General features: G+C 37.7%; 1 protein-coding gene across 5 annotated transcripts in view; it reads right to left on the bottom strand.

Moving 5' to 3' along the window:
* The window catches only part of RIMS1 (regulating synaptic membrane exocytosis 1), a 400,323-nt gene that overhangs the window by 168,532 nt on the left and 218,333 nt on the right, over window positions 1–13,458 (bottom strand). For 3 of the 5 annotated variants that reach the window (XM_015569410.1, XM_015569411.1, XM_015569422.1), the window contains exon 1: window positions 9,900–10,094. In XM_015569410.1, coding sequence (XP_015424896.1) covers window positions 9,900–9,996 — 97 coding nt within the window. In that variant the 5' untranslated portion in view covers window positions 9,997–10,094. Of the gene's footprint in view, window positions 1–9,899; window positions 10,095–10,221; window positions 10,456–12,771; window positions 13,113–13,458 lie in introns of those variants that run through there. The other 2 variants (XM_015569421.1, XM_015569395.1) reach the window with 2 other exon arrangements.

Raw genomic sequence — 13,458 nt, 5'->3', positions numbered from 1 at the left:
AATTTTTGAAAGTTCCCCAGAGAATTCTAAAGAACATCCAAGGATGATGATATAACCCATCCCTATTATTCTATTGCCCATGGTAACCCACTTATTGAAAGAACTGAGATAAAAACTGCCTTGATAAGTAAGTCCTGGGCTCCTTTTCATTCACAGGTTCCATAAACTTAGTGTTCCCAGAACATTGTATATATCCAGCATATCTCATTGTTCGTGCCAGTCTCTTTGACCAGACTGCCACACTGAGTCTTTCTGCCCAAATTCTACCCCAGCTCTCATATGAAACCTTGCATTCCAGCTTTCCCCCTATGTCTTGTAACATGTATCATCTGTACATCCTATTTAATACTATAGAAATAAATATATCTATATTGAGCACTTACTGTGTATCAGGTACAAGATACACAGAGACATAGCACATCATCCCATTTAATTTTCACAATTAATCCATGGGATATATAAATTGTTATTCCAGATCCTAAAACAATGGAACTTGAAGCTTACAGAGGTTAAGAAACATGCCCAATGTGCTCAGTCTCTGGCTGTGACTAAATTACCTATGTTATCACGATTTTGTATATCAGTCCTCTTCAAAAAGAAAATACTCAATAATATTCTTGATGATCTTAACGTTTTTCATAGATGAAAAACCATGGAGACAAATGCCAAACATCAGTATTTATCATGTGTGTATGCTAACACATAGAAACCTTGTTCTTTTTCCTTCTATGAATATTATTGATATGAACAGAATGCGCCCCCCTCCCAAACTGATATGTTGAAGTCTTCACTCCAAGTACTTCCTAATGTGACCATATTTGGAGAGAGGATCTTTAAAGGATTAATTAAATCAAAAAGTGGCCATTAGGATGGCCCCTAATGCAATATGGCCGCTATCCTTATCAGAGGAAGAAATGTGAACATAAACAGAGGAAAGGCAATATGAAGACTCAGGGAGAAGATGAACATCTACAAGCCAAGGTGTGAGCTGGAACATATCCTTCCTTACCTTACGGCACTCAGAGAAAACCAACCCTGCCAACATCTTGATGTTGGAGTTCTAGCCTCCAGAACTATGAGAAAATAAATTTCTGTTGTTTAGTCCACCCAGTCTGGGGTACCTTGTCATAGTAGCCCTAGGACACTGTTCTCATCTTGTACGCACCAGGTTTGGAAGAGTTAACTAGAATAGAAATTGGATTTGCCCTTTGGCATGGATCAAGTGCTTTTAAAAAACCCAACTGAAGAAGTTCAGCTTAATAGGTAGAACAAGACACTCAAAGAAGATAGCTCAAGGCAATAGCTTTTAAATCCAGAACAGCAGTAAGAATCAGAGATGCCCCAAAATATATGATGAAGAATGATATAGAAAGTATACCTGGATTTCCAACTTTGCAGTTGGTATTCGGGGAGTCATTATGTAGGGATCCAGGTTCTAATTCCTGCACAGAGATTGGTGAGGGCAAGGCAACGTTTTAGTTGAAAAAGGGACTTGGGTGACAGAACTGGACTCAGTCATAAGGATCCAGGGACATAGATCTCAAAGCCAAAAGGAAGCACAAATCTGGGGCCTGGTCTGAGGACCCTATTAGAAGCCGGATTGTCAGGATTGGGCCTAGACTGCAGACAGAACAAGTAGCAGGACTGACTAAACACTAGTCCTCAGAGGGTCTGGTGGCAGGAGGGGACAGAACGTGTCGCAACCTCTACCAGCTGCAAAGAGAAAATGACTTCAGGGGTAGAGAATCAGGCAGAAATTAACACCCATAATGTCTCTTCTCTGTTCTATCATGTGTGAAAGGAGAAATTTTTTGTTTGCTTCTGAAGTCTCTCCAAGGTCTAAGTTTCTGTTATTCTGTTAAATTGAACCAAAAGTAAGAACAACCTTTTCATTCACAGGATAAAATGGGTCAAAAACACTGCAGTATGATTCTGCATTTTAAAAGGATACTGAAGAACAACTTACTGAGATAAAATAGGTGGCATTGAAATCTTCAATATTAAGTATTTTTCTAAATGCACTTTGAAGCATAACTGTTTCCCCTTAAAATGATCTTTAGTTATACATCCTCTAAAACATTCTATATTAAAATTGTAAGCATATATTACATATAAAATCACATGATTATTTTTGAAAAGGCAGTCCAGATTTTAATTTAGTTTCTCCTGATCCAAAAATAGGAATTTATTTCAGATGTAACTTAATGACTAATATTTTTAGCTATGGATTAATTTAGGAGAAATATTATTGGATATAATCATGTTAGATTTACATACTTAATTTCTCTTCTTTTTATAGAACTATATTTTAGACATAACTCCTGTTTTAGAATCAAGATTTTTGAGTCGTTTATATATTAGGCAGAAATTGTAACCCTGAAAAAGTCAGCTTCTCAATATAATGATATCCAAAATTTTCTTAATGCATATTCTTAGAAATTAGGAATTAGTATATTAGTGCAGATCACACACATACACATACACACACACACACACACACACACAGAGTTATAAGTGTCTTCTCAATCTCTTCCTAAGATTTAAATTGCACATATGATTAAAACAACTAATGTCCATTCCATATCTACTGTACAAAGTAGTTCTCCAACTCCCACTAAGGCATTTAAACTGAAGCAGCTAAAACCCTAAGCCATGCCTTGAAAGGGATAATTAAACTTAGCTTTCCCTCAGCAATGCAAAACAATCTCTCTTCTCTTTTATGTCTATTCTCATCTCTGTTTTTTGTAATAGCAAAGAAAGTCAAGCCAGGTAGAACTGTTGGGCATTTGTGATAAATGTCAACCTCATCAACTACCGTACAGCAATCTCATTCCTCTTTATAAATTAAGAGAGCAAATTAAGAAAGAAACTAGAGAAATCATTTAATTAAAGGTTAAGAACAGGAGGTAGAGGTCTGTAATTTTGTTCACCAGCCTCTATGTGAAATGGGACAGGGCAGAAGTATATAAAAGGAGAACAAAAGAAATTGGGTGGGCTCTTCTGAGAGAGCTACTAAGGGCAGGGACTATGTTTAAGTCAGTGTATTCCCAAGCCTATCATATAGCAGAAATCAATGAAAGATTAATGCATAAGAGGTAAAAGAGAAGCCAATGCTGTTACAGTTCTATATGGAACCATGCTGTTTTGAGTGTCTGCAGCTAAAATGACAGTTATGAAAGGCCCCAAAAGACATCCAAACTGGCTACTTAATAAAGGGGATGTTAATAGCAATTTTTTTGTTTTCTGATTTTAATAGATATCAAATTAATGTATGCACATGATGAAAACAAAAATAAATAAGGGCTTGACATGTAGTGCCAACAATTCATTTCCCCTTATGTCCCCACTTCCCAACCTTATTTGTAAATATTTATTTTTTTAGTTCTTCTCATGGAGAGCACTTTAATTTGTAAAAAAATTACCTTTAGATGTTGACTGGTTTATTTGGGTTGTTATCCATTGGTTTCTAATTTTAAGATATTATCTAAGGTTAAAAACGAATTAAAGAAGAAACTTCAGATCACTTTATTTATATCCTTTGCTTTCAAAAACTAATAGTTATATTTCTCTTTTTATAGTTCTATATTTAAATGCAGTTGATCCTCTATTTATTGTCTTAAAATTTGAAGATATTTTAACTCTTAAACATTTTAGATGAGAATATTCATGTGCTTACTTCCCTGTCTCCCAATCCTTTCATCCCCCATATAAGTCACTTTCCATTTATTTTGACATGAACAAAATATATCCAATTGTGTAAACAAATATAAGTGTTAAATAGGGAAGGGTGTTTTTCTAATTGAAAACCAGTAAGTGCTATTTGCATTATTATTACATGTAAATACTCCAGAGCCAAGTAAAAAACCAATAATGTGAAGAGGTTAAATTTCCGAACTATCTGGGTTCCTGTTCACTCAGAAGCAAATGTGCCTAAATTAACAGTCAACTAGGCTGTATCAATTAATAAAATCACATTTTCTTTGCCTCATATTTGAATAATGATTTACCTTACCAGTTCCCCCTCCCCCTCAGTGTTTGATTGTTCCTTTTTAGTGGTGAAAAAAGAGACCGCCTTTCTTTACCAGATCAATAATGTCATATAACTTAGTCATTAGATGTTTATTGCAATCTATGGCTTTCTTCTTAATATAAAGATATTCTTTTGGAGCCTCCTAGAAATGACCTTCAGTTTTAATTCAGACAAATTGCTTTCTGCACATAATGTCATCCAGGGTTTTCTTGGCCTTGTAATCCCAGGTTAGCTCCACTAATTCTTGTTTCTCATATGCTTTATTTTCATGATTATCATTCTTTTTCTTGAGTGCATACATCTTTAAATAATTTTCTCAGAAATAGATAGCTAAGTAGGTTTTCTGAGAACCTGGAGTTGATTGATGGCTACATGTGCATAGAATCGCAGTTTTAAAATGGGCTTGCTCTGAACTTTGAAGGCACTGATCAGTAGTAGTCTAAAATCCCTTGCTGATTAGGTGCAAAAGCAGTTAACTCTTACTATTTTGCATATGATCAGGTTTATTTTTTAACTTCCAAAAGCTTATATTTTTCCCTTTCTTCTTGGCATATTTAAGGGTGTTGAAATCCCTGTGTTTCACAATTTTGAACTCTGGACTCATCTTCTGGGTATCCCAAGTATTATACAGGCTTCCTTATAGATCAGTCTCATGGTTGCCTTCTGGATCCAGGGGAGTTTAGAGGCTTAATATTAGCTTTTACTTTAATGTCTCAGATTAGGTTATTTTACTTCCTGGTTAGGAGAATTAACTTTTACCAGCAGGCACACTTGTGATCTCCAGTCTAGTCATGTGGTCTTGCATTTTGTCCCAAGTATCTCTGTCCAAGCACTTTGGTGCTATGGGTTTTGGTATTCAAAGCTTTTCCTTTAATCTTGGTTATTAACCTTAATAAGTCAAAAGAATTTACAAAGAATATTTGTACATTTGAGTGGGGAAGGTGCTCTGAAAATGTGGGTAGGCTTCGCAGGATGTACCAAAGTGGACCAAGAGTTAGGATTTTGTTCTGTTTGTTCTCAAAGCACACTGCTTCTCTTGAATTCTCTCTTCTAGCATCAATGTATTTACTTGTTTACATCTTTTTTAGTTCATTCTGCTTCAATTCATATTTTGTGGCCTTTGTTGTTCATTCAATTTAAGATTGTACTCCTGGAGCCCCAATACTTTGAGTTTAATGACAAAGAAGAATACAAAGCGTTACATGAACAAGTTATCCTTGCAATATGGTTGTTGCAAGAGTTCCCAACTCTTATTCCTGACTTCCTAATGTTTACCTTGTCAGGTACCCAAACTGAATCACATGAGACTGTCTCTGTCTTTAAGAGGAGAATTCACACCTGTTATTACTCACTTTCAGCCACTCATTTTTTTATAACCTTGAGAGTATCATTTCTTACCAGTAATCCAGATCACATGCTCCTAAAAGGACTACTGAGCACAGCCTAATAGTGACAGCTACAAACAAACCAATGAGCCCTTGCTCTATAAGTGGACCTAAGAAGACACTCATGGAGTTCTTTCAAAGTTCAGTCATATAATTTGTATTGTATTTTCTGTTTACACCAAGTCAGCAAGAAGAAGAGGATTGAAAATGAAGGATGTCCTATAATCCAACACCAGACCCTTCTTCCAACTTGTTTTGTCTGAGGGTTTATACTTTAAGTTCCTTGCAATTTTAAGGGACTTACTCATCTGCTCAAGCAGCAATGCTTCTATGTTTCTTCTCATAACTGGCAGAATTTCTTTCTCTCGTCCACATTGGCACTAACTTGTCTCTTCTTTATTCTTAGGCCTAATTACTCAACTCCTTAGGGGCACAAATCTTCACTAGACTTTCTCCGAATGAATTATATTACAAATTTCACTTAAAATTCAACCTCTATCTTGCCCCAACGGTGTGGTTCAAGGTTGAACATCAATCTATGAACCAGGAGGTCATGGTTTGATTCCCAGACAGGGCACATGCCCGGTTGTGGGCTTGATCCCCAGCAGGGGGCATGCAGGAGGCAGATGACCAATGATTGCCTCTCTTCATTGATGTTTCTATCTCTCCCTCTCCCTTCCTCTCTGAAGTCAATAAAAAATATCTTAAAAATTCAACTTCTAACTCATAAGCAAGATTAAATTCACTGTTTTTCTTCTGTATAGAAAAATTCATCTAAGTTACTATTTATAAGCGATGAGACAAAAGATGCTCATTTTTTTTCCAGTTAGCAAAAGTAATATGAATAGCATTCATGTTGAAAACATATGGCAGTTGATCTCAATTTTTATATAAACCCATTAGATCAGCGGTTCTCAGCCTGTGGGTCCCGACCCCTTTGGAAAACACATATATAATTATATATTGTTTTTGTGATTAATAAATGAGATTAACACTCTTAGAAAAGAGACCTCACAGAGCTTCCCAGCCCCTTCCACCATGTGAGGACATATCATGGAGGGTCCAACTATGAACCAAAAAGAGGTCCTTCAACAGAACCTGACCATACTGGCACACTGATCTTGGAATTCCCAGCCTGCAGAATGGTGAAAAGTAAATTTCTGTTGTTTATAAGCTACCCAGTCTATGGCATTTTGTTATAGCAATCTGAACATACTAAGAGAGGGAGACACTGTGTTAAATGTTTAATTTATATGTGTGACTGATGAACTGTACAAGAAAATGCATGGGATATAATAAAAATGTTACTTTAATTTCTCTCTCCAACTGCTCTTTAAGTTTTATTCCATGGTAATACTCTTCCCATAACCCTGAAACTCACAAGATAGCATCTATTCTTTTCCTAAGAAATCTCTTCCCAAATCATTCTTCCCCTTCTCATCACATTGGAGCCTACAAAATATAAAAACATTTTTAATGTTTTCTTTGTATACTATATGTATTGGTGATTATCTCAGACTCATTGTGGTATTAGATGTCTATGGTATAGAAGTCACAGGCAAAATCAATACAGGAAGAATACTATTGCATCCTATTTTATATGCATCATCTAATTTAAACCACTCACAATTTTATCAGATTTATGGAGGTTAAGTAACTTATGCAGAGTCAAGAGTGCTAGATATTATTATAATGGTGGAATTTGGTAATAAAGTCATTAATAGATATTACATATTGATAAAAATACATTCCTTTTAGCTAATGTTTCATTTTGTAAATGTTGGTTTGGAATCGGTTAAAATGCTAGAATAGGACATCTACTTTGGAGAAAACTCAATACATTAATTAAGAATATTAATTATAAGTTAAGAGAAAAGGAGGCATCTGTATCAGATAATGGTACATGTGATGCCCCTGCGTTCTCCGATGAAGAGATTTAAGCCCAACTTCAGAGGTGTATATATCCCGAGTAGTCATCCAAGTTCCCAGAATGATTATTCCCAAGGAGGAGAGTGTAGAGGCAGTAAGTTCCTCACATTATACCAGCTCCATCCCTCCAATTACCCATGCCACCAGTCATGTTTTCTCCCATAATATGTTGTTATTGGAAATAATATTGAGATTCAACACTGTCTGATTCCATAGTTGTTGTGATTCATTAGACATGTTTGGTAAGAGCTAGTATACAGTCCTTTCTTTAAGAAATGGAAAAGTATTACACACACACACACACACACACACACACATATATATATATCCTGCTCACCAATTGAGACATCCATTACTTAACACTTACTTTATCACTTCAGGTGGGAAAATATGTGTTTACAAGGATATTAAGGTACAAAAGGCAGCAAGGGTCTACTCGCATCTGACTTTTCAAAAGCCCACAGACAATATGCTTAAACATAGGCATAATGACTCACCATTCAAATGACTTACCATTCAGAAGGATGACTTTTTAAATCAATGTAGCATATTAATGACTTTAATACTAAATCCCAGCATTGTTTACTTAACACTATCTTGTGAACCAGCCATAATAATCTCTAGCACCCTGTGAACCTGCACAAGTTACCTAACCTCTACTTTATACATATTTAATTATATCTATGTATGTGTTTATACATACATATGCACACACTATATATGTATATATACAGTATATATTGGGTATCCCCAAAAATGTATACACATACTTTGAATAATTATAAAGGCAATGTTTAGTAAAATACAATTCATTTTCAAAATTGAGCTATCAGCTGTTAAAGTGTGTATATATATATATATATATATATAGAGAGAGAGAGAGAGAGAGAGAGAGAGAACACTTCCATGTAGTTTAGAGATAGAGAAGTTGAGGAAGAAAAGTGATACTTTTATCAAATTATAATATTTAGTACATAATATAGCAATTATAAAGCAAGTCAAAACTATGTAAATAGTCATCCCAAAATATAAATTAAATAAGACACATACAAGGACCCCCAACACTACAATGAGAATGATGACCCCCACCATTAAATTCAGGACTGTGGCCAGTTTAAATGAGAGTGAATATTCAAAACAAGCACACATTTTTAATGATCAATTGACGTATTTTCCAAACCAGTGTTATCTAAGTAGGAGTGAGGGTGGGAAGAGTTTGCATATTTGCATAACCCAAGGGCACAGACAATAGTGCCATGAAGATGGAGGTGGGGCGGGAGCTGAGGAGTGGAGGGGGTTAATAGGGGTGAAAAAGAGGGACATCTGTAATACTTTCAACGTTAAATATTTTAAAAATAAAGCAACTTTCTCTGATGAACGTTCCTGAACACTTGCAATGTGACTAGTGCAAGTGGGTAAGTTAATTATTTTTATGTCTATTTAATTTTAATTAAAATAGCTACGTGCAGCTATGGTATTGTAGAGTGAAGGCAGTGGCTCTCAACCTTCCTAATGCCGTGACCCTTTAATACAGTGCCTCATGTTGTGGTGACCCGCAATTTCATTGTTACCAAGTGAACATAATTAAAGCATAGTGATTAATCACAAAAACAATATGTAATAATATATGTGTTTTCCAATGGTGTTAGGCGACCCTCAAAGGGTCGCGACCCACAGGTTGAGAACCGTTGGTTTAGACAGAAAAAAGGCAACCTATTACTCAATGTTCCAAGGTAATAGGAACATTGTAATCTTCTGCAATGTAATAGGTAAAACGAACTTCGTATTCCAAAGTTACTGTAAATCCGAAGCACAATATATAACATTTCCATGATACAATCTTTATGAAGAAATTACTTTCGAAACTTGAAAAATACTACCCCACTGAAGTCTTTCTTTTTAAAGGTACCCTTCCATTTATCAGGCACAGTTTTGGTTTTCTAGAAAAGAAGCAATTTTTCCCAAATAAATCTACCCCAAAATAATAACCTAAAAACACAAGACATTACTGAAGTTCACAGAATGACAGGCACCAAAATCATTAAGAGCTCACATAACCCAAATTTGGAGCTTCTGGTTGTTTTAAAATCTCATCAAAAACAAACAACAACAACAAACTAAAACTTTCTATTCACTGAGATAGAAGCTGTGAGCTTCCCAAGCCATACCTTTTCCCCTTCCACTTTGAGATATTTTTCTCCACTTCCATTGAGATATAACTGACCTCTAGCTCTGTATAAGTTTAAGGCATACCGCATAGGGGCTGACATACCTATACTGAGAAAGGGTCATTACCGTAAGTTAGTTAACATCCATCTCCTCTGATTACAAAGAAATGTTTTTCCCTGGTGATGTGAACTTTCAGCAACTTTCTATCATACCATACGGCAGTGATGACTATAGTCAGTCATCACAGGGTCCAGGAGAAGCCACACTGCTAAACCCGGCCTAGGTACACCGCCAGCTCGGCCCACAGGCACCTCTGCCCCCCCCCCCACCCCGCCCCGCACACGCTCACGCCTCGGATCACGTCCGCGCGCCTCCCCGCCCCTGACCTTTCTCGCTGACGCTCTCGCTCTCCAGCTCCACGTCCTCGCAGCTGGTGTACTCCGGCGTGGACACGCCCTCCTCCTCCGAGCTGCTCACCGACATCTGCCGCTTCTTGCCGCCCCTCTTGGGCCGGTGCGGCTTGGGCGGGGACGGCCGCACGGACTCCGACTGGTCGGAGCTCAGCGAGTCGTTCCGCAGCATCGTCTGTGGCGCCGCTCGTGCCGGGCGCGGGACACCCGGGCGTGCATGCGCATCTGCTGCTCCTCCAGCGGCGCTTTCACGGGGTACCGCGCCAGGTTCGGGTCGCTGCGGTACCGGGTCTGGTACTCCTCGCTCCTCTGCTTCTCGTCGACCGCCGCTTTGCCCTCCTCTCGCTTTCCAGGCAGGTCGGAGAAGTCCTGGGACCGGCCTTTCTCCAGCCTCCGGCTTTCCCGCCTTTCTTTCCGCTCCCGGTCTTCCAAGGCCCCCTCGCCAGGTGGCACTGAAGTCTTTGGCACGCGTTTCCGCTCGCTCTTTGGGGCTCCTTTGCCATTCTGTTCAGAGAGCCCAGGCGTCTTCTTCCTGTGATAGACAAAGGGACGTCAGGAAGGAGAGCAGGGTGTAAAGCCTAAAGTGAAGACCAGACCTTCGTATTCCAGATGTAAAGCCTTTCAAATAATTACTTATAATTCGGTGTCTAATTAAAAGCGACATGATAAGGAACCATCTTAAACCTGTATATCTGACTAGCTTTCTACTAGTAAATAAGGCTCATTTGCATCACAATATGCTCGGGGACTTCAGAAATTATTTGCACATTTCAAATTCTCTATAAATTAACTAGATCAATAAATGCCATCAATAACTTGATTCAATAAATGAGTACGTTGTATGCCAACCACTGCTTGTGAATCAAAGACTAAAAATATTTTAGGTGAAATTAATACAGGTAATAATATTGGAGCAAAAGAATATAAACCAAGTCAAAACTATATACTTGATATATATTTGGACAATAGATAGTGACAATCTCTTACTGTAACTGAAACGTTTAAAGAATGGACATACAAGTATGTCCATTTCAGAAATCAAATCCATTAGCATTTCTTCAATAGTAGAACAAAAGTAATTTTAATGAGATCATGTGTACCCAAACACCTTTTTAAGAAGTTGGTTAGGAAAAGAATGGCTGACCCTTAATCTTTATTTTACTTTCTGTGGGCAAAAATAATAGAAATATTGGAAAATTTGAAATTAATATTGATTTTTTCTTTCCCTTTCCCTAATTTCAGAACACAGTGCAAAAGAATAAAACAGTTTTTCTACTTTTCTCTCTATCCTGTTGAAAGCAATAGCAAGATAAAAGGAAAGGAAAAGGGTTTGCCAGTCTTTGAATGTTGTAGATGTATCATTCAATTGCTCCATTCAGCCTTTGTCTGCACACAGGTGTACACCTGATTTTAGAAAGTTCCAGCAGCTATTTCAGAAGTTACAAAAAGGAGGTGCCTTGGCAAAGCATTCTGACACTATATGATCTACTATGCAATTAAAATGGAGACAAACTAAGACTGATTTTGGAATCCTGAGGTCCATAGAGAGGACTTTCCAAAGGGAACATCCTTTGACTAGAAGCCCAAAAGCAGAAGTAATAAACAAAAATCAAGAAAAAAAACAAGATGAAAAAAAAGTAGGGCAATTTCTATTGTGGGTTACCTAAATAGTAATTGCTAAGATATGGGTTAGTTTGAGGAAGGGCTGGTAATGATGAAAAGTAAGAGTAAAGGGTTTTTCATATGGCATTGGAAGGCAAAATGGAAACATGGAAAATTCTGTTTCAGGTTACATTGGTCCACAAGGGTGGCACTGTAAGGGGACTAATAGAATACATATTAATCATTATAAAATATAGTTTTCATAAGAGCATTATGATTGCACTGCAAACATTTAGTAGCTCATTAAGGCATAGTTGATCTGGTTAGAAGTTTATATTGTGTTAATTTACTTTTCCTGAAATACTGATAAAGAATGCTTACCTTGCAGGGTTCATATGAGGCTTAAAGGAAATGCCATCTGTGAAAATGGTCTAGAATGGATAGAGTATTATGAAAATGGAAGGAGTTCTCCAGTCTCTCTGATTCTTTGCCTAAGGATTGTTTTTCTCACCTCTACCTTTAATTGTTCCATTTCCACTAGCTCCTGATGAGTGTATAAGATATGATCAAGGATTCTTCAATCATTTAAAACACTGCCATTCTTTCAGTCTTGCTTCTCTCCCTAAAGTTGTTACCTGTCTCTCTTTTTCTTCTACACTCTCATATCCTTGCTGTTTTCTTAAGTGTTTATAAAATCAGTGAGTGATTTAAAAATCAAAAGGGCATTTGGCCCTCTATTGTCTTATTCCTTTAGGTCACATGCCCTTGCATATACCTGGAACACCAATCCCACTCTTCACCTGGTTAATTCCTAGTCAATTTTCAGAGCTCAGCATAAAAGAAATGTTTTCAAAGAAGGCCAGCTAAGGTACCCACCCACCCTGCCCTGGGTCAGGTGACCCCATCATATTCTCTCAGAGCACACATTCAGTTACGGACTAATGTGATAAGTGAAGAAATGATGTAAAAGCTTTGCTGAATTCAAGGTTGGAAGTCAGTACCCAACTGGGTGACTGGATTATATCTGTGCACAATATGACCACAAAGCTTCTCAACAAAGATCTCCGAAGGCATGATACATTCTAGAGGTAAACAAAGCACTTCCGGCCTGTTGTTACCTTCCACGTGGGGCCTGAGAAGCACAGCTTCCAAACATCTTTTCTTAAGAACCGTTACATTCTTGAAAATGGGTTTTTTTGTCAATACGAGACCTTGCCTTCTGCCTACAGGGTTAATGAACTATTACCTCTCTCTTGGAGGTTCACTTCTAGACCTGGATGCAGCCTGCTTCTGTTCTGGCCCCATGGCTTGCTGGGAGGGCTCAGCCCCCTTGCTCCTGTCTGGTTGTGCACTGGGAGGAGCGGTGTCCTGGGAGGAGGCAGCTGCGGTGCTTAGGGGAGTCTGAGACCGTGATCGCTCCTGGAGCCGGGCTTTCTTTTCTCTGGGAACCTCGGAACCAGCACCTGTAGCTGTATCACTTAGGGTTCCATCCTGACTGGGCTGCTGAGGGCCACTTCCAAAGAACCAGGCCCCAGATTTGGTTAAGATTTCTTGTTGCTTTCGACATAAATTGCATACCCACATAACCTATTTGAAGAAGAGAGAACAATATAAAATTTCTATGCCATTTGGAAATAATTTATCTTCATCAAACTAAAATATCTTTTAAGGGGAAAAAAGGTTGTCATCTTCATATTTATCCTTATAAATTTCTTGTGTAAAAGATCCTTGTACCAGTCAAAGTCTATGAAATTAAGGTGCCTCTGGGCAACCTTTTTCTTGCCATTCGAATCCTAAGATTCTGAGTTTCCTTTAACCATGTATCCATCACATTTTATATGACTAACCCTGCAGTTTCATTTAAAATGTCCTAAAAGAGGAGTTGATTGATTAGAAAAAATTATAAGGAGCTATAAAATTAATATCTATGTAC

This window comes from Myotis davidii, unplaced genomic scaffold, assembly GCF_000327345.1.
Source record: "Myotis davidii unplaced genomic scaffold, ASM32734v1 scaffold104, whole genome shotgun sequence".
Lineage (NCBI taxonomy): Eukaryota > Metazoa > Chordata > Mammalia > Chiroptera > Vespertilionidae > Myotis > Myotis davidii.
The sequence above is the reverse complement of the archived record's forward strand: the minus strand, read 5'-3'. Positions and strand labels throughout refer to the sequence as shown.